Raw genomic sequence first — 23,056 nt, 5'->3', positions numbered from 1 at the left:
AATCAGTGTTCTAGAGAAACATATAGATACATACAAAAATCAGTTTGCTGGGACCTATTAGATAATTTACCAGGGTTGGTTACTCTGTGATGAAGCATATGGATCTGTATAACAAATAATTTAAATAATGTAAGTAACAATTAAATAAAATATTCTGAATAGAAAGCTAAGTAGAATGCCATGCCAATGAGGAGAATGCCAGTGCCTCACGTCATAGCAACCTAAACCTTTTTGAAAGTATGGATAGTTGCCCTGCACATAGACTCTTGATAAAACAATATTTTAATAATTTCTCATTTGACTGTTACTTGTTGATTTGGGGAAAAATTTCTGAGATTCGAAGACAGATACACTAGTTCTTCATCACTAAGCATGAGGAGAATATTCAAAAATGTTTCCAAACTTTCATGAAACCCTGATGACAAGAAATCTAGGCTAACATATAACTTCACAGTGTTAGTGTCATTCTGGAAAAAAGTTGCTGGTGTTGTTCTACAAGAAAAAAAAACTTTTTTGCATGGAAAATAACATTTGTGCTGATATTCTAGGCATAAAATGCTGTTTTCTTTTCTTAAAAGTATAAATTTTATGCAAAATAAGCAATCAACTACACTATGTCTTCAAGAAGAAACAGCAGTTTTGTGCACAAAATAACATAATATGCAATTTCTTAAACAAAGTATGTTGTTTCCCAGGCAAAAAGAATCAAACAAACCCATTTGTGAATTTTGCACAGAATGAGTCCCGAACTTTAGTTTTTTAAAGCTCTTCAGTTTTGAAATATTTTCTTGCAGTCAGGCACAATTGTTACAATTAGTAATTGCTTCTTTCTGATATAGTTTAGTTATTATTCACTGCTGTTAGTGAAGAATTACATCCCTGCTAAGCAATGCCTTTCAGATTCTCAAAGGCTGTGTGCAAACATTTCAGAAACAAAAAAACAATTATTCTGCATACCAAATATATAGAAGCTCGGCATAGCTGTGTGTTGAACTGAAGCCCAAGGCATAGTAGCAGTGTGGAAGGGAAAGGAGTTGCACTGTCATTAATTTGGTACCACATTGCTTAATTCCTTTGAGAGTGATTCAGGCAAAAACTGTCATTAAGTCTCTTTCGGGAAATAGTAGACTTCACTGGTATAGATAAATGACTTTTGAAAAGGGAGGGGGAAAGCTGGTATTTCAATTGTGAAATAAAAAATGAGCCATCCATCAAGAAATGGTTGATAAATTCCAGAATGTGGTTATCATTTGTTAAACAGAGCATGAGGAAAATATGCCTTTCTAATTGCCTTCAGTCTTTGTGGCTGCTGCTCCTTTCCCTCAAACTGCCTGGTAAAAAGGAGGTTAAAATCAAGTAGAATGCTTAGAGGGATGTTCAGAGATAGCAACAACAACAACAACAACAATAATATAATAATAATAACTTTATTTTTATACCCCGCCTCTATCTCCCCAAAGGGGACTCAGGGCGGCTTACATGGGGCCAAGCCCGAATAAAAACAATAGCAATATAAAACACAACAATAGACAAAAAACATGCACAATTATAAAAATTTAAACATTAGCCAGTAAAAACAAATGACAAGAGCTAATAAAAACATGGATTAAAATGGAGAAGTTGTAAAAGTAGACTGGGTAAGGTGCACCATATAAATATTGTAAACACGAGGTGACTGATAAAGTGCTGCAGATTCTTGGAAGTGCAAATTGGGATGGGAATAGACCCTGTGTCTTTATCAAGTTGACATAGGTAAAAAGTTTTACATAGGTAAAAACAACAACAACACAAACTGGACTATATTTCTCTGTAGCTATAACTGGACAGCACTAATGTAAATCTTTATAAATTTCATTCTCACAAGCAAAGATTAATGATTGTACAATTTTTTTCCTTGGAATCAGAAAACTGTGCCCTTTTCAAAGACTATTCCAACTTTGCACATATTCTCCGATTGATAATGCACCTTTTTCCATTGAAAACAGTATTCTGTATAAAAATGTTGCTTCTGTGCAGAAAAAACCCATGTTTTCTGAAGAATAAGATTATCTGTGCCGGAAATTAGTTTTCTGAGCAGAAGTGTTTCTTTGTGTGTAAAAAAAAACCCCACTGGTTTGTTACAAGAAATTTGGTTTCTGTATAGAAGTGTTGTCCAGAATCCTGTGTGGCTTACAAATGCATAATCTGGTTATACACCCATGATGGTTTTGAATTCACAATCACTACATAGTCCCTAGTTTAAAAGTTCTACATAGGCCCATATCTGCACTTACTGGGGCACAACCACTTTGCTGAGTGGGAACCTATTCCTCCATCACTTAAGAATCAGTAGGCTTGTGTTCCCACTCACCCTTTTCCATGTGAGCAATCTCCAGTGGGAGAGGGAGTTGGGACAGGGATTCTTCTACCTGTTGAATCAGAGATTGTTCACAGGAGAAGGTGGAAATGGAAGTCAATTGTCTAATGTCAACAGCATATGCATTTTTGTGAGCCTTAACATCCCCAAGGGTTACAGACTGTTTAAATGTGGGTGAACCCAAGAAGTTCAACCTATCTGAAAATAAATAGGAAAACTTTTATATTTTTTTAAATTTCCTGTTATTATTAAATTTTGGGCTCAAACCCATTTATCATTTCTGCAATTTGACTTGCAGATATCCTCTCCTGGTTTTCACACAGATTTTATGCCACTACCGCACCTTTGACTATTTATCTTTGTACGTGAATTCCCCATCCTGTATAGGGGAACGAAAACTGGACATTATTTATTCACACTAAAATCCATGTTCCTTGGTTCTTCTTGATATATATTACTCTTGTCATCAGTATGCAAGTTAATTCAATGCAAATTGGAAATCTACTGTAAGGTACAACTTTAATTACTGCCCCTTTCATCTCTATTTCTGCAATAGACTTTTCAAAAAATGCTTTTAATGAGCTCTGGAGCCACAATCCTCAATCGACCAACTGAAAGGGGAGGAGGAAAATCCAGTGAAATAAATTAGTCTTCTTCAATGTAAGGGATTTGAGAAGAGCAAACTCAGACAAACAAAATGAGTTGCTGTTTACAAATATAATAAATCAGCATCAACCAACAAATCAAAAGAGACATATTGGTGATAGACTTTAATGCAAAAAGTCTGAACTGATATAGGAATAACAAACATGGTTTATTAGTAAGCATGATCTTCAAAAGCAGTCAAGCAACCAGTTCATATTGACTCACACAGATTTTCCAGTTGAAAATTTGGAACATGTTTCAAACTTCAACTCCAGAAAGCTCAGTCAGCATGGCCAATGTCAGAATTGCAGTCCATAACATTTGGAAGATGTTAAGCAGTTTTTTAAAAATGGTCTAAGCCCTTTGAGTTTAAACAGCTTTTCTCCTATGCCAACCTTTGGTCTTCCAGATGTGGGGGACTTCAACTCCCAGAAACACCAGTGAGCTTGGCCAAATGTCAAGAATTCTGGGAACTGAAATACCTCTTATATGTCATACCTTGTGGTACACACAGAGTAGTGAAAGGACTATTCCATTACTCAGGGAGAGACACTGAAGGATACTGGGGAACTTTTTAAAAAACCTGGAACCAGTCTCACTGGTTCTGGGTTGCCATTGCTGCATTTAAGCGTTTTTCTATCTTTACCAAATAGACAGTATCAGCAATTTTGACAGCAGTGTTAACTTATGAGATGATGGTGAATGTTCAATCTCCTCCCTAATTCTAATGGAAGAGTGACTCTTACTTTCCTCCCAACTATGCGTGGTAGTGTAGATGTGATGTTTATGGGGCTGATCCAGTTACATGATGAACTGAGTAGTCCATGTAGATGAGCCCTGTGTGGTTTATGAATGAAATAAAAGTTTCACTAGCAATAGAAATTCTAAGACAGTGAAAAAAAAATAGTTTTTAGCTGAAGAGAGTGGCAAAATTGAGAACGTATTCATCTTTTAAAGCCCAAGAGAGAAAATGATGGTCGCAAATGGCCAAATACAAGGTTTCATGCACCAAATTTTACAATGGTTGCACATTTATCCTTTGGGGAAAGAACACATTATAATATTTCTCTAATTAATGCAAAATAGGGTGTATTACAAGAGCAATGCTATTTCCAATTTCTGCTATATTTACATGTCATTGTGTCTCCAACAAAAGTGTCCACACTGCCAGGAAGTACCTACACAGACTACAAACACATTAATCAGAGCCAGTGTGTTTGCACATTAATAGGTACATATACAGAGAACAGTTATCACCCTTTCCCAAGCAGAATGAGTCTTTCTTGAACTTTGAGTGTAGACATGCTGGGAACATATACTATATGTTTGTGTGGTATCCTCATATAACAAACTGTACCTGAAGATATAACAGGCCCTGCACTGGCAGCACAGAAAAAAACCACTTTGATTTATTTTACGGATCAAATACACAGTGTTGAATCAGATTTAGACAACATAAGGCAAGGACAAAGAAGTAATACCATTGTCACCATAAATAATGGTGGCATTGTCAGATGCTACATATTTCCCCAAACAAATATACCCATCATCCCAAACAATGAAACATCACTCAACAAAAGTCTAGGCATATCCACCTGGGTAGCTGTGATTCATTATATTTGTCTTGTCAACAAAGATGTTCTACTTTCTTCAAACAGTGTGACAGCTAGTTTAGCCTTTTGAGAGTTGTAAAATGGTTGTAAAGCCACATTGGACCTTTCAGATAGTTCTGGTTCACATATTCATTAACAGCACTTGAGTGGACGCTTAATTACATGTAGCCAAATGCATGAATAGACCCCCTGGAGAATAGTGTATTGGAGGTGATGCAAATTGATATGAAGCACCAAATGGTAATAGTTTAGTGGTGCCTCATTTATACATGCAATTTTTCACTTGTATACTCCTGAATTGCAATCTGGATTTAGAATAGCCCTTATTAGCAATTGTCTGTTTCATTTTCATCTCCTTTTATTTCACATATAAATTCAGCAACAAACATATTGTACATGAACCAATCCACAAATCAGAGTGTATTAAGGTTACATTTAATTCACATCTGCTGAAATCAATGGCTTTGGACATGATTGGCAGTCTAAAATTATGGCATTGAGTTTCTAGATGAAAGTTCCATGGATAATGGTTATTTACATCAGTGATATTCTGAAATGAGAGGATTCTTGAAGCTTTGGTATCCCAGAATTAACATCCGGACTCTCTTTGCTTACCCTCACATATTTCTGAAGAGGAAGGCATCTTATATTTGTAGAGACTGTTCAGGCAATTCAGAATTCTGGAGAACTAGCCTGGCATATGACATATTGGATAATATTCCCATCCCACAGTATTCCATAGCTACTGGAAGGAGAAAGCATGGATGGTCAGGGAAAGATACCAAATCCAGAAAACCACAGGAAGGCAGCAATGATGTTTAATGAGTAGCAAGTTGCTTTTCATTTTCTGTTGCTCTCTGCTTTATGTTGCACAAGAAGAAGCAAACTCCTTTATACATCTCTGGAGTTTATCTGGAACGCATGCAATATCTCCAGAGATGCAGTGGAGCAACACCCAACAAAATTAATTATAGTACATATCCTGTCTGTTGGTTTAACTGAAGAGTTTCCTTGGAGGTGGCAGATAACTTTGCAAAGTAAATAAATAAAGCTATTTATATTTTTAAAAACTGAGCACTCTGTGCCTTAACACTGCAAAAAAAAGTCTTAATTTAGTCAATCATGAAATTCAGGAGAAAATTGCTAAGCCTATAGTATATTCCCATCTTCATATTCACTAGAAAGAAAATGCCTGCTATTCTCTGCCTTATATTGCTTCTCATATTTCTATGGCCATGACAGAAGGGAAAATAAAGGATGTACTTTTGTATTCTTCCAGCTTGTCACCACATTTGTCAAGATAGGCTGATTGTCCATATTGAAGGCAATGACATGAAAATGAAGTGGTTAAGTCTTGAGATGATAAAATGGCACATGCTATTTCAGAATATTCCAAATTGCCTTGAAAGTTCCAAAAGTGAAGTTAGTGGGTGCTATGGCATGTAAAATAACAGAGAGGGGTTTCCATGCTTGGTTCTTTTACTTTCAGCACCATAATATATACTAATAATAACATTTTATTTGTATTCCACCCTATCCCCCCAAGGGGACTCAGGGCAGATTCCAACATACAATGGCAAACATTCAATGCTTCCGTAAACAAACAAATACTGACATAAAATCCCAGAGAAACCCCGCATATGAACATTAAAACCAAACAAAGCCTAACATCAGTAAATTAAACTTAACATCAATAAATTAAACTACATGTAGTCAAACAAAATTATATATATAATAACATAATATCCAAACAAACATCCACATTAATTTACAACAGCCAACTAGAGTTCACAGTGTAAGTTGGTTATGTGGTCACCAGAACTATAGTAATATAGTAATACTAGTAATACTAATATTATGAATAACAACAACAAGAATAACAATAAAATCTGGTCTCAGCCCCAGTGATAGCAGCCTCACCATGTCTAGTACAGATTTACAGTCTGATTGGGAAACCATAGCAAACCAATCACTGTTTAGAGAGATAGCTGAATAAATTACTACTTACTTGAATTAGAAAATGAAATACCTAGAATTACTTAGACCAGGCAAAGAAGGCAGGCTGTGGACTTCCTCCCTAATAAGCTCTTGGAGGAGAAATCACCACCTGTGGATTATCACCAGTTCCAAGATATCTTCATCTGGTGGTGGCATTCTTCCAAGCAAGCAAGAAGCTGAGGTTTATCTTAAAGATGCAGTTTCTGCCTCTGATATTTGCCAAGGAAAAAGCAGAAGAGATAGATGGAGTCAGACAAAAAAAAATACCCCTTTTTCTTCTTCAGCTGACTCTCTTTCCAAAGCTGAAATCATATCCTTATAGGCCTGTCTTGCTTCCATTGTCAGTTCCACCATTTTGTGAAAATAGTCCTGAGCACCATCATAACTGTGACTGTACGCCATCAAAAAACCCTTACAGTGAAAGCCGCCCACTGGACACTGTTGAAGTGCCTCCTCCAGAGTCTGAGGAAGATGTCCCAGATTACATTAAAATCTAGAAGCAAAAGCTTGAAGAGGAGTATAAGCCTTACATGCTGGAGCTGGAAAAACAGTTAACTGCTGAAATGTTGCCCATGGGTTTTGAAGAGCCTCAGTAAATCAAGACTGCCCTCAAAAAAAATACCCATTGCAGTGTGGCAGCTTTGTTAAACCCACAGCAAAAAGGAATGCCTTATTTTTAAGGAAGAAGATTTTACCTTGTGAGATTCATTCTTGGCTGTTGGATAATTAACTCCCATAAACATTAACTTCTGTTGTCAAAAGATGTGAGTAATCTAAATGTATTATTATCTAGAGTTAAATGAAATGCAGCTAGATACAACCATTGCTAACTCCCCCACAGAGCTGATGGACTTTTAAGAAATGCCAAGTTTTCCTTTTTTGTGTGGAGTAGATAATTGTAACAGCTAATAGTATACATACCCATCACCATGGTAAAGTTTTGTTTTTTGTTTGTTTTTTTTAAAAAAAAAGTAATTTCCCAGGAATGAACATACTAGATGTACATATTTGAACTTCTTGGAGTGTAATTCCCCCCTTTCTAAGGAAAGTTAGTAACTTAGCAACAGCTATTCAAAAAGCGACTGAAGAAAAAAAAGTGTGCCCTACTGCCACCTTGTGTTTATCTATAATAATTTAACAATTCAGAAATGAAAACAATTGCAGACTGGTTGGATTCGGAATCAATTGGACTAATCCAAAATTTGGGTGAATTGAGATCAATGAGAAAATAATTAACAGTGGAAATAAAATAAATGTGTAATTCTTTGGCAAAGCTGACTAGGGAGCTAATTAGGGCAAACAAGAACTTGGTGAAACCAGAATTCAGAATACAGAGGCAGAAGGGTTGGAGAAAACCCTTATGGCTTCAGAAAGGAGGTTGACAAGATTTCTCAGCTGGTCTGATTTGAGCTCAAAGAGAAACATTTGCATAGAAAACCAATGACTAAATTTGTAAGAATTGCAGATTCATGACTCAGCTATGCTGAGGAAGAGTTGTTGTGGAAATATTAAAAAAGAAATGAAGAAAAAGAGGAGGATATCCTGAGTGAAGTGTTTCTGGATGGAGATTCATCTGGAAGACTGAAGATGAAAGGTTTTTATAATGGCTGACAAAATGTGTGAACTATTTGAGATTGACACATTGATTAGGCTGATAGAGGGTGAATATTTGTTTAAGAGATATTTGGGATTTACTGATTAATATTTTATCAATTTTGGATCAGTTCATGAACTGTGGGATTTACAAGTTAGCAGTATTTTATTAAATGTAGAAGTGTGACCATACAATATTCCTTTAAAGGGAGTTAACTAGTTAAAACTAAAAAAACCCAGTAGACAGAGAGTGAGATGTCTGTAGACTATGTGTCTGTAGACTTTATGTTTGTTGGTTAGTCTTCTTTTACTGTATAAGTTAAGTGTGTATATCTGTGTATTACTGTTTTATTTTTTGTGTTTATATATTCTTTGTGTTGGTCTTTTTTGTATTAGTTAAAAAGTTAATAAGTAAAATTTTTGAAAAATGTATAACTTTATATGTTATACATTTTAGATAATGTATAACTTTATCACATTATTATAGTTGTACTATGGCTTTAATTTTCTCACAATAAAAATTAGTAATAAAAATGACATATCTGGTCTACAGGAGGAAAGTTTATGAAAGAGATAGAACGGGTGATCCCCTGTTACACTGTTTCAGAAAGATAAGATTTATTACACTTTCTAGATAATATTTATTCAAAAGCAGAAATATACAAAATTAATTCATCACACTTAAGCTGCATAGAACAACCAAGCTCCAGCTAAAATGTTTAATTTTAACCACAGTAATTCAGCCTAGCATAGAAATTTGACATTTTTTTCATTAAGTGATTTCTGTTCAAGAAAAAGACGAACAAATATACACAAAATAATTTTGAAATTATTTAAAAGTACCAAAACTACACAACAACATAATAACCACTACTACCAAACTTCAACTGTGGTTATTTTTAAAACAACGAAAAAACAAAACACAAATACAGAGAAACAAAAAAAACCCCAAAACCTCTATAAACTTCCCACTCTCTTAAAGTTATTTCTCCTTGTTAGTCTACCCCTTTAAATAATGTAATTATACTTCTACTATAGGCAACATTTTACTAATTCATAAATCTCACAGTTAATAAATACTCCCATCATTACTGTGAAAAGGTAATAGACAAGTCTCAATCTTTCGTAAGGCCCTTCCACACAGTCATATAACCCAGAATATCAAGGCAGATAACCTGCAATATCTGCTTTGAACTGGATTATCTGAGTGCACTCTGCCATATAATCCAGTTCAATGTGGATTTTATACAGCTGTGTGGAAGGGGGCTCCATTAGTTAAGGATTTCTCCTTAATCAGCATAGTCAATTTGTCTTATTTCTCAAAAGTAAACTTCTCTATGTTCAACAAGACTTACTCCCTAGTGAGTGTATTTGTGACTGTAGATTTAAAATGCCATGTACCATTTCCTGGTGAAAACATTTCAATCTGATAAGAGGAAGAAATGGGAAAGGCCCTCTATGTACTGGCGGATAGAACTAATCACACCACACTGAACATTAAAAAGACAAATCGTACCATTGAAACCAAGGACTTCATTGGACAGAGCTGAGGAAAATGGGGAGAAAGGGAAGAAAGTGGGGGAAATTGTCTTCTTTGTGTGTAGAATCGTCTTCGTCTTCTTCGCATGGGATTCTGTCTTTAAAGGAAACAATCATGCAGGATCACCTCCTCCTGCCTCTAAATCAATCACCCATAGAGGAGACAAATGTCATTGTTCTTAATGCAGACACCATTTCTCTGGGCTTCTATCCTTCCCCTTTACTCTCAGTTGTGGAAGTCCAAAACCTACCAGGCACGAGAACTTACTGTAGTTGTTTAAAAAAGAAAGAAAAACAAAGTTAAAAAGCTAGCAGTAGCACCATTTCAAAAGCCAAGATTACTATGAAGGAGAAATACTAGGAAAAACAAAGTAGTGATATCATGAAATTGTGGTATTCCTGATGTTTAATTTATTTAAACTACAGTAGAGTCTCACTTATCCAAGCCTCGCTTATCCAAGCCTCTGGATAATCCAAGCAATTTTTGTAGTCAATGTTTTCAATATATCGTGATATTTTGGTGCTAAAGTCGTAAATACAGTAATTGCAACATAACATTACTGTGTATTGAACTACTTTTTCTGTCAAATTTGTTGTATAACATGATGTTTTGGTGCCTAATTTGTAAAATCATAACCTAACTTGATGTTGAATAGGCTTTTCCTTAATCCCTCCTTATTATCCAAGATATTCGCTTATCCAAGCTTCTGTCGGCCCGTTTAGCTTGGATAAGTGAGACTCTACTGTACCATGCTGGGCTCATATAGCAGGATTTTGAGAGAGAGATGTCAATACTTGGTAAGAGATTGGCCATAGGAACGCCCATTACTCCACGTCACTGAAACGATTCAACATGGGCAAATTTGACAGATCCAATCCCAAATGTTTTTCCCGGCTGTCTCCCATTTCCACATGAATCATGTGCTCAGAAGACAATTTCTCCCCCCTAGTGTCTCCCCACCCCCCTCCCCATTTCCACCTACTTCTAAAACAATTCCATAACGAAGCATCACAACCAAGTGGAAGTCTGTTTGCTTCGTTTGATGGGCTTTGTGAGGCTTCGTCAGAGAACTGTTTTAGAAGTGTTTAGAAACCCGAGAGGGTGGATTACATGTGATGACCTCCTTAGCTGGATTTCCTTCCTCTGTTCCAGGCTGAGAAAGGCAATTCAAACCCTGAGCTTTCTTTCCTCTTGCTGCGTTTTGAAACCTGCCATTTTCAACTGTTCCTTAAATGGAAAGAAAAACACACAGAGACAAAACTGTGTGGTATATTGCTGTCAAACACAGCTGTTGTTTTCAATAAATTTTGCTTCCCACTCACAGACAACCTTTATTATAGTAGCTTGTTTTCTGGACTGTGGTTATAACTCTGTCAGGATTTCTGTTATAAATTTAATTTGATTGTATTTATTGTCACACACTAAAAAAGGCCATCTGTACTGACGTTTCTTCAATAGACCATAACCTTGTAAGATTTTTTCCACAGAAAATTCAGCACAATATGAGTTTGTTGTTTTCTCTTTTCCCAGCTTTTGGCAATTCACCTTCATGGCACTGTAAAATAGGCTTTGTTTGATTCAACTATAAGCTAGAGCTTTACATGCCAAACCCCATAAGGGGATGGCATGTAATCTGTGAGCAGCTCATGGCTCTCATACTTTTCTATGAGGCCCACAGCTCAGTTTGGTGGTGGTATTTTTCCAAACACAGACACACACACACACACACTTTCACCACAAGGAAAGTTCAGGCTCTTCACAGTTTTAATGGTGATGTCCTAGATCTGCGGTCCGGATCTCACTATCTACGACTGCTTTAAATTTCTTTATTTCAGCGGCAAAGCTCTTTACTTTTCAACCTGAAAATATTAGGGTTTTTTTTGGGGGGGGGGGAGGAAATTGTCACCAGATTTCTGTAGCATATCCCAGCAGAGCCATCTTGCTTCTGCCAGCAGAAATTGGTAATTCCAGTGTCAGTGAGATAAAAAAATCTACTCCAAATTTCTGTCTCAACTTTAAAAGAGGCAACTTATTAGTCATGTGCATGGAATCAGTTTCTCCTGTTTGATTTTTTTCTTTCATGTCTTTCGTTTCTTCGGGAGCATGAAACAGGAAAGCCCCTCTCGCTACGGAAATCAGCATGATATGAAAGCAAGCAGGAGTGGGTCCTGGCTCCTGATCTGCTTTTTGGCAACACAAAGGAAGAGGTGCTCAGCTGCAGGTCCTGGCAGACGTGGGCCCTCCTGCATGCCACACATACACTCTTCTTGGAAAGAGAGTGTGTGTGTGGCACCTGCCAGGGCCTGCAGCCAACCAAGCACCTCTTACTCTAGAGTAGAAACATCAGATAAGAAGAAATCTCCTTAAATTGTGCACCAAGGCAGAGCTGAAAACTTTATTTGGACTTTCTTAAGACATAGTTCTGTTTGTACTTCAGGCATTTCATGCTCCCATTAACCAAGTTCTGAAAAGAACTTACTTAAACAGAAAAAAAATAAGAAACATAAAGACACCAAAATAGAATAAAATTAATAACAATGATTGATACGTAAAAGCAGCATAAAACCATTTCGGCTAGACAGGAATCATCTCAGAAGCTGAAACAGATGAAAAGACTTGTAAAAAAGGAAAGAAGTTTGCCTAACATCAAAAAGTTGTCAAGATAGATGTCAAACAAGTCTTGTTGAGAAGAGCATTCTATGACAAGGATGTAAAGTGTATCCATACATTTTCTCAAGCTTAGTAAGAAAGGATTCCTTGACACAATAAATTATTCTACCAAGAAAATTGTCAATCAATGTAAGATTGTTCTCCATGTGAAAATGATTGCAAAAAATAAGCTAAAAATAGACGTTTACTGGTACATAGAGGGTTTCCCCTCACAAAACCCAACTTTTAAAAACATGGTACAGAAAAGAGTGTTCAAACTTTATTCATTCATTCAATATCCTGCTTCTTCCCAGGATAGGCCCTATTGCTTTTCTATGCCAAAAATAATAATTTCAGGAGGGAAAGGTCGAGAAGTGCAAGAATATTAGTCAAAAGTGAGTGGAAACTCTTGAAATCCTACCTAGCTGAGATTTTTTTCTAAAACTTTTTTGCATGCAAGAACAACATAAATATATTCACCCCTATTCTATTGTCACCAATGAAAAAGCTCTGTTTCCACTGAAAAGACAATTGGAGAAAAGTCCCAGATTAGTATGTTAAATGCTGATTGGTTCCTTTAGAAACGCACTGAAGCCTGTATAAAGCAAAACAAATTAAGCACAAATGTGCCAATGTCTGTTGTCTCCTGAAATCTATTTACTTTTAATTTTGCAGTGTTGTTTTTCTGTTTCATAAGAACCAGGAGAAATTGCAATGATCTTTAGAACCCTGCTTACAAGAGACTGCTGTACAACTCAACGTGCCTCACAAAGTAACAGACCTCTTTGATTAATTAACAAAGCCTTAAGCAGTGTCCCCAGGAAGAAATTCAATACCACTGGAATTTAATACAATGAATTAATGAATTAATGTCTTGTGGAAAATTTCCCTCTTCACAGTATTAACACACAGGGCCTGTTTACCAGACAAAATATACCATAATCACCTCAATAGTGCCTTGATCCTGACACATGCCTTTAGCAGTCAAAGCACTTATTTGGGACTTTAATGAGATTTACCAAAATTGCATTCTTTCTCCAGGAAAATCTGGTCTATTACTCCGCTTTGCCATGCATGTACAACCTCGTTTAAGATAGATTCGAAGGGGAAGGGACAGGCAAATTGCTAGGTGGCAAGCGTCACCATCTTTTTTACATGTCCAGTGATACTGTATTTGCTGTTGTGTATGCTTTAATATGATATAACAAAATTCACTCCTTGCTCCACAAATTTCCAGGAAAATCAAGTCTTACCAAGAAGACTCAGCAGTAGCAGTGGTGTATGCTTTCTGACATCTTTCATTTTTGCGTTTGGAAGCAGTAGAGGGAGGAGGCAGGGCCGTAGCCAGAAAAAAATTTCGGGAGGGGTTTTGAAAATTTGGGGGGGGGGGGGTTGAACCCCTAGCACATACCCCTCCCCGCTACAAACCTGTCAATATGTGCTTGAGATAGTGCCTGGAGGGACTCTTAATGTTTTGCATCTCATAGACTTAGCATGGGGATTTGGTTAACCAGTTAAAATTCATGAGTAAATGAGATTTTTTTATAACTTGAAAAATTTGGGGGGGGGGGGTTGAACCCCTAAACCCTCCCCCCCCCTCGCTACAGGCCTGGGAGGAGGCAAGGAGGCAAAGTGGTTTGCCATTGCCTTTCTTTCCCCTTTATTTTTCTGCTGAGAAGGAGGAGGAGGAGGAAAGAATGTCCCCAACCAATAGGGTAGCCAGGATTTTGATTTGGGGGGGGGGGGGGGCTGAGTCTGGGTGAGACAGGATCTACCCTAGCAAACTTTTTGTATCGTTATCCCAATACATACATGCATATTAGATATATTGAGACTGGTGATCAGATCATGACATGAATAAACATAACAGTTTAAATAATAACTGTAAGGCCTTCTTGTGGACCACCCTGAGAATTTCGGGGGGATGGCTCAGCCCCTCAAGCCCCTCCCCCCCTCCGCTACATGCCTGTCCCTAACTGTTTCTTCCTGCTCAGGTTCTCTACTGCTGCTCCTTCTTGGCCAAACAGTTTCTCAGCAGAGCCCCGCGGAGGAAGTTGTTTGCGCAGAATAACGCGCCCAGCCATGAGATCAAGTATAAAGTAGTAGATCAGATTTCTCAGCATTCATCTCATAACAGAAAGGCAATGGCAAATCACTTCCTACAAAGTGATTTGCCATTGCCTTTTTCCCCCTTTATTTTTCTACTGAGAAGCAGGAGGAGGAGGAAGAAAAGTCCCTGACTTGTTCTGATATCTAAGCAAGCAACTTCCCCAGCAAGGCTCTGCTGGGAATACAGCACCAGGCAAATCACTTTGGGGGAGAAGAACTAATAAAAATGATGCTGATTCAAATTTGGGATGTAGACAGCAGTATAGTTTCAGTCTGGTATATTACAGCTAAGTGTGGCTCTGCCAAGATAAATCAAGAACAACACTATGGATCATTTTCCTGAATTGCAACTGGATTGTTTGGGTGGTATAAAGTAGGCTACAAACCACCAGAGAGGCCCTACTCTCGTTGCCACCGTCGTCTCAAACCCGATTAGTGGGGACGAGAGAGAGAGGGCTTTTTCGGTCATGGCCCCCCAGCTCTGGAACTCTCTCCCGAGAGAAATTAGATTAGCCCCTACATTGATGTCCTTCAGATAAGCTTTGAAAACTTGGTTTTTTCAAGCTACTTTTGACTGAGGTGAAGAGTTGAGTCCCCACCTGTTCCTATAGCACAGTCTTTTGTTCCTTATCACGGATGATCATGATTAGCTCTCCTAATTCATTGCACAATTAAAATTACCTCTCCATCAAGACTATGGACTGAAGTGCCATGATATCACCTCTTTTAATGGCCATGCTTTTTACTCTGTTGAAGCTGTGTTGTGCAATTCAGCTGGAGGGCAATATGTTTTTGGTATCCAAATTTCATTGGGTACCCAAATCCATTTTTGGGAGCCTCCTGAAAATTGGCTAATAGAAAAATCTGTTTTCAGCTAAGCAGCCGAAACATCCAGGAAGATCCGACCAATTGGTGGCAATGGGGAACTTAGAAGGCTCCCCTTTCCTTTCCTGGGATCTTTTCCTTTCTTCCTTTGAAGGGAGCCTGAGTTTGAGCAATGGGATTAGGGAAGCACTCTTCCTGGGCTCCTTTCCTTTCTTCTTTTCAAGGGAGCCTAGTTTTGAGGAATGGGGTTAAGGAAGCATGTGCCATGTCCTCCTGAATAGAAGGGAAGAAGCTGTATCTGGCAGTCATGTGGGCAGTATTGGCCAAAAAAAAAAACAAGACAGATGAGGCCTTACTGTTACAGCCAGCTGAACAAGCCGAACAAGCTGGATTGACTGATGGGAACTGATCTGAATCTGTTCACAAACCTAGTATAGAGTAGCCCACTGTCCTCCTTAAACTGTCAGATGCTAAGTGAAATAGGGGGCACTCACTCTGCTAAAATAGTGCTTCTTTTTCTTTTTCCCAAGTGGTGGGAAATTCAAGAAACCTTCACATAGTCTTACATTCTTTTGCAGAAGTATGAACCGGAAATTCATGGTGTATTCTAAGGTGTATCCTCTGTTTACTTTAAACACATTCTCTGTTTACTTTAAATGCATACAGACTGAGAAGAAACAGTATGCCTACCTACAGCAAGCACAGACAGCTCTACCCCAAGGGCAGAGTCAGAATCACAGATTGATTCGTGAACTGCTGGCACTCCATATAAATTAGTAATAAGGAGTCCACATTCAGACTGTGCAGTGTGCAATTAATTGCCTGAATAACAGGCTGCCAGGACTGCAGTAAAGATTATTTTTTTCTAGCATTCCATGTTGATGGAAAAGATGAGAATAACCAAAAAAAGAGAATATTTTTAAAGAAGAAAGGAAGAAAAATCCAAGCCTATATTGTTGAGGAAATCAACCCACCCCTCCCCCAGTAGAGGACCAAAGGTTAGGGCCAGCCTGGAATATTTTGCTGCCTGAGGTACATCCTCCCCAACTGTAAATCAAGGTACTGGTTACCAAAGCCAACACGTTTCTTTCAGAAACCCAAGGCAGAAATTCCCACAAGGATTTTTCTCATTCTCGAGTAATAAAATTTTATAATTTATACATTACATTGATAACATTTTGCAGCCTTTATCATTACATCCCAAGGCTGATGCCTGAGGCAGGCTGTCTCATTCTAGCTAATGATCAGGTTGGCAAAAACTGCCTAATTCAAGTAGAAGCAGCTACAGCGATCTTGCTTTCACCTGCACCCTGCCTTGAAATATAAGACCAAGTGGAGTTGGAAATGATTTTCTTCAGATTATAATCACACTGACCAGTCTGGCTGAAGGATTCTGGGAGTTATAGTCCCCACCACCAAGAACATGAGAGCAAGAACATGTAGAACAATAGTATTAGAATTCACAAACTGTAACCCAGCAGATTTGAGGCTCAGCAGGAAACTGAGCTTTAAATCAGGAAATCCCTAGTTTGAGCCTTGCCTAAAGGTTCAATATTTTTCTATTTCTCCGGGCAAGAGTGCTGCCTCAAAAAGAATGTACTTCTATATTTTCCTCATTAGTTAGATTTTGTAATTTTGTATTTGAATGCCATACTCTTTGCCATTACCAGAAATTGCCTCTAGTAAAACTAACTTCGTAGCATAACCACAGCATACCTCCTATGACATCATTCCTAAATCAAGTTTTAGCTCTGAAATGTCAGGATCTGGAATAGTCCTGATATACTAACACTATGTTTGCTTCTGCCATGAAGTCATTAAATAGCATTTATGGACAAGTTACTTCATTTCAAATCATAATACAAAAATGAAGAAATCTTACTGCCTGTACCAGAGCAGTAAAAGATAACTTGTCTCCAACTCAAGTGTCTAATATCTAAGTCCAGGTACATGAGGCAGGAAAATCCAGCAATGTTTCTCCTCATTTCTAGCAGAGAAAACACAATAATAGAAAATTAAATAACTAATAATTTGGAGCCCGTTTGCCTAATGATAGTTTGAAGGAAGCACTGAGCTAGATGAGGGCAGCCCAGAGCTCCATGAATGGGAGCTGTAGATGAACAGTATGTCACTAAAACAGAGGTATCTCTCTGGGAGAGCCAGACAATGTTTTGGGTTAAGACAGTTAGGGTTTGGCTTTGACAGAGACAGCATGTGGATTTGATAGAGAAGAAAACTGTTGATAAAGGATCTCATCAGATGTCCCTCCCCCTGTACCATTTTGCTGGCAGTTGCCGGCAAAACATCAGATGCATGGGGTGCCTCGTGGTGCCCCACAGACCCTCCCTCTTTCCCCCATCATTTGGGGAATGGAATAAGGCTCTCTGTCCCTGTCCCCATCATATGGGGGAAAGGGTGGCAATGCACATTGCCCTTTCCCCATCAGATGGGGGCAAGGGAAAAAAATTCTGGTAGTACCATCAGACATACCCAAAACTCAACTCACATTGCATTGCATTGGCTCACCACTTCAGGAGTCAATGGGGAGGTGCTAAGCCAGTGTTGTCTGATAGGGCTCGACAGGCCCAGAAATGGAGAAAGGGGCCAAAATGTCCCAGAATGATAAGGTGGAAAGAGAGGTTTTGAATTTTAGGGAGACAGAACAGTCAGAAGGGAAAACTGATTTTCGTATTTGGGAACTATGAAAGAATTTTTGTTGTTTATTTGTTCAGTCATTTCCGACTCTTCATGACCTCATGGACCAGCCCACACCAGAGCTCCCTGTTGTCCGTCGCCACCCCAGCTCTTTCAAGGTCAAGCCAGTCACTCAAGGATGACATCCATTCATCTTGCCCTTGGTCGGCCCCTCTTCCTTTTTCGTTCCATTTTCCCCAGCATCACTGTCTTCTCCAAGCTATCCTGTCTTTTCATTATGTGGCCAAAGTACTTCATCTTTGCCTCTAATATCCTTCCCTCCAGTTGGGCTTTATACCCTGGAATATGGACTGGTTTGATCTTCTTGAGGTCCAAGGCACTCTCAAAATTTTCCTCCAACACCACAGTTCAAAAGTGTCTATCTTCCTTCGCTCAGCCTTCTTTATGGTCCTTTTGGAATATAGTCTTCAAAAGTTTAGGTGTTTTTTTTTAAAAAAAAACTACATTTCTTCTCATTTAAAGCAGTCTCCCTCAACAGCTGTCCCTATTGAGCCTTATAAGGTGTCAGGCAATGCCTACCATAATGAAACCACCACAATAACACAGCCACAACACATTTAATGAATCATTCTGAGACCCAAGAACCCAATCCAGAAATAATAATAATAATAATAATAATAATAATAATAATAATAATAACTTTATTTTTATACCCCGCCCCATCTCCCCGAAGGGACTCGGGGCGGCTTACATGGGGCCTTGCCTGATAAAACAATCAAATATCAAAACACAGCAATAAAACAGTTATCCAATAAAAACATCAATTACAGTAAAAACAATCGTTAAAATCAACATAAAACATACAATATTAACACTGGAGACTAATTCATAGAACCCAGGCAACGTGCAACATGTGCCGAAATGGGCCGAAATGGGGAAGGTAATTTCACAGTTAAAATGGACAAAGTGCAATATAGCATTGGCAACACCTCAAGAATGGGGCTATTATAAAATGGGCAGATCGATCAGTCCAACACCAGATTAAGTATCAAAGGCCTTTTGAAAGAGCCAGGTTTTTAAGCTCCTACGGAAGGAGAGGAGGGTGGGGACCTGCCTGATCTCTCTAGGAAGCGAGTTCCAAAGCCGGGGGGCCACGGCGGAGAAGGCCCTCTCTCTCGTCCCCACCAACCGCGACTGCGAGGGTGGTGGGAGCGAGAGGAGGGCCTCCCCCGACGAGCGAAGAGAACGTGCGGGTTCGTAGGGGGAGATGCGGTCTCTAAGGTAGGTGGGTCCCAAACTGTTTAGGGCTTTGTAGGTGATAACCTGCACCTTGAATTGGGCCCGGAAAGTAAACGGCAGCCAGTGGAGCTCCTTAAACAGAGGCGTTGAACGTGCCCTGTAATTCGCTCCAGTTAGAAATGTACCCATAGCCAGATGCATACTAATGACATCACCAACTGAGACTTTCAGAAGACCTTGGTGGATCTTGCTGGAAGATGTTTTGAATATAAATATTACTATGGGAACATAGCCAGACATTCATTTGATCTTCTCCACTCTCCATCAACCACAGAGGTGATTTTGCAGCAACATGGTGTGTCCTGGAGCCATATCAGATTTTTTTCAGACAAAAGATCTCGCAATTCTACACTAAATACAAGACATGTAGTTGAGGAAAATCTTGTTCTAGAACAAATGTATATTTCACATTGAAGAAGCAATTATTCTAGTAATGGGTTCTTAATCTCATTTGGCTTGCCCAACTGTACTCCAAAAAGTAACATTTACATGAAGGCACCAGGATGTTGTAGGGATAACACGGGAATGCATGTGAGGTCAAGTTTGAAAGTTGAGCTGTTGGGTATACTAAGCTATCATCAGTCCAAATCAGCATAGTTGGGTCTTAAAATTATGGAAACTATAGTGGTGCCAACTGAGGAAATGCTTTGTTATCTCCACAGAGTCATGCCACGTTTTTCAAAACATTTTTTCCCAAGTGTGTGTTTAACTAGATCTGTATGCCCATATATCTTTGTCACTTTGTTATGACCTTTCTCTTCCCTCTGATTTTTCAGGATCACAACCACAGCTGCCTGTATGATGGATTTACGTAGGTACCCTCTGGATGAACAGAACTGCACGCTGGAAATTGAAAGCTGTAAGTTGTCTTCCTGTTTTCCATGCCATAGGCAAAAGTACAAATGTGCTCTGAAACTAAATGCACCGTGGAGGAACAATACAACAGAATACAGATGCTGTATACAATGGGATCTAACCAATTTGCCTATATTATCATGTGCTTTCATTGAGATATTTCCTAAAGGCTGTGGTATATGTTTTAGGCTAGATCTGCTATTAACTTCTTTTTAGAAAACTGCAAAACATCACCTGCCTCTTAATCATATCTTTAACATTGGGCCATAAGTAGATGCTTCTACTATCAAGCTGCTTCTAAAACGATCTTGAAAGACTTTTCCATAATCAGTTATATTTACCATACAATTGCAACTGTGTTTATATTGAACAGGATGAAAATAAATACATTACAGATGATCACCAGAATCCTATATCACCTTTTGCTCAGTGTAATTGTATATATACTTAGCTAAGTGGCAAGGATGCTAAAAACACCTGTTAAGGAACTGTGTTAATACGTATTGGGACTATAGCAAGAGTGCCCATCCAATACACATTGGTGCCCTGTGCACATGGGGACGGGTGCCCATTGGGCATTGGTCCCAATGTATAGTGGTCACTTTGCCTGCTCTGCTATATAGGAACACAATAACATAACAGCAGACCTCTACAAACCTCCTTCCACAGATAAATTCTAATTCCCACAAATAAATTCACTTCCAAACATATAATGTCCAAACAGCACCAGCAAGGTGCTTATAACTACCATATGTACTTGAGTCTAACATTTGATGAGGCATTATTGGGGGGGGGGGGTGTCAGGAGCTACTTGAGAAACTGCAAGTCAATTATGGTGTGAGAGAATTGGCCATCTACAAAGATGTTGCCCAGGGAACACCCGGCTGTTTTGATGTTTTTACCATGTTTTTACCATACTTGTGAGAGGCTTCTCTCATGTCCCCACATGGAGCTGGAGCTGATAGAGGGAGCTCATCCGCACTCTCTCCGGGTTGGATTCGAACTGGCAACCTTCAAGTCAACTCAGCAAACAACCTTTACATCAGTAAATATGGTTATAAGCCAGGATTCTCTATATCATCCAACCTTTATCAATGAGTATTTTTTCAAATGCATTTATTTCACATTTCCTTCAATATTCCTGTTAAAATGCTGGTAATATGTAAATAGACTTAACTTTAGTTAACTCATTAAACTGGGTAAAAGTAAAATGAATAATCGGCTGTAATTATCTGCAGTGTACAAAAGTCACTTGGAAATTTTTCCTTTTCAAATGACATTTCGTCCCACTCTGAAAACTGTCTGGAGGATTGGAGGAGTTGGAGGCACCAAAAAGTAACTTTGCTATGTATTGATCAATTTTTAGCGCTAACCATGAATAATTAGCAAAAGACATCAAATTTGATGGACAAAAGAGGGATAAAGACTCAGTCTTTTTCTACATTCACTTTATTTCCCCTACATTCTGCTCACCAATCTGTTCCCAAAACAGAAAGGCGAGCCTAATTCTACTCCTCTTCACTACCTATTTTAATAGCAACAATCCAAGTGTTAAATAGTATAGAGGAAGGAGCTGAGAGATACCCTAGTTTATCATCCTCAGCAGAGCAAGGATAAGGAGGTAGGTCCATTTTCTCATAACTGTTGTTGTTGTTGTTGTTGTTGTTGTTGTTGTTGTTGCTGTTGTTGTTGTTAGGAAATTGTCATGCTCTATAAGAGGATTTATGATAATGCAGTCTTACACACACAACACATAGCATATTAACCAGAGTGTTCATTGTTGAAGAGAATAGCTCTCCAAAAGTTCAAATACTGTTTGTTTTGTGTCAAAACTATGGGTTATGTTCACTGTCAACTTGTGGATGGATTGACAGAGAATCTTACCAAGATTATCACACTCCATACACTTGATGGCACACCCAAACACTCATCTATATATATAAAAGGGTAATGAAATTTCGACCTAGGACAAAACAACAAAACTACACATCTCAGAAACACTAAACTTGGCAGTACAACCCCTCATCCATGCCTCTACGTTCATACTACAAAAAGAAAAGAAAAATAAAGTCCTAATTAGAGGGAGAGGAATAATTGTTTTTATCCAATTGCTGCCAGTTAGAAGACTAAGCTCCACCCACTTGGTCTCCTAGCAACCCACTCAGCCCAGGGGACAGGCAGAGTTAGGCCTCACTTAGGCCTCTTCCACACTGCCTATAAAATACAGATTACCTTATTTTAACTGGATTATATGGCAGTGTAGACTCAAGGCCCTTCCACACAGCTATATTACCCATTTATAATGGACTTAATGTAACGTAAAACCTTTACCCTTGACCTTAACTACCACCAATTCCTCAATACTGTATTTCCCATACCACCATACTTCGCCACAGCAATGCGTGGCCTGGCACAGCTAGTTATATTATAAAATAGTTAGCAGGCCATTACTGGTCTTTGTGGAGAATGTGCAACAGACATATCAAGATGATGGGAGTGCATGTGGAACTGCTTTGGTTACACATTTATGTTGCCCCTTCATTTTAGAGACTCTGAGCATTACTGCTTCACATTGATGTGTTAGCCACATGTAATGACCATTGTTCCACATTTAGTTTCAGTGTAAGAAACATGTAGTGGAAGGAGAACACAATTCCTCTGACAATTATTTAAACCATCCTGCGGTGATGTAGAGTAATCAAATTTATTTATGGTTAACGTTGGACCATAACCTATTTAAACTGGTCCAAATCCCTGTTCATTCACAAATTTCAATATACAACTAATTGCCTCATCACATTAAGGCAGTGGTTCTCAACCTGTGGGTCCCCAGGTGTTTTGGCCTACAACTCCCAGAAATCCAGTTTACCAGCTGTTAGGATTTCTGGGAGTTGAAGGCTATAACATCTGAGGATCCAC

At 38.5% G+C, this 23,056-nt stretch overlaps 1 protein-coding gene across 1 annotated transcript in view; it reads left to right on the top strand.

The window, feature by feature from the left end:
- The window catches only part of gabrb1 (gamma-aminobutyric acid type A receptor subunit beta1), a 160,394-nt gene that overhangs the window by 101,445 nt on the left and 35,893 nt on the right, over positions 1-23,056 (top strand). Inside the window, exon 5 of the mRNA XM_062981624.1 lies at positions 20,059-20,141. Coding sequence (XP_062837694.1) covers positions 20,059-20,141 — 83 coding nt within the window. The remainder of the gene's footprint in view (positions 1-20,058; positions 20,142-23,056) is intronic.

The sequence above is a fragment of the Anolis carolinensis genome, chromosome 5, assembly GCF_035594765.1.
Source record: "Anolis carolinensis isolate JA03-04 chromosome 5, rAnoCar3.1.pri, whole genome shotgun sequence".
Lineage (NCBI taxonomy): Eukaryota > Metazoa > Chordata > Lepidosauria > Squamata > Dactyloidae > Anolis > Anolis carolinensis.
The sequence above is the reverse complement of the archived record's forward strand: the minus strand, read 5'-3'. Positions and strand labels throughout refer to the sequence as shown.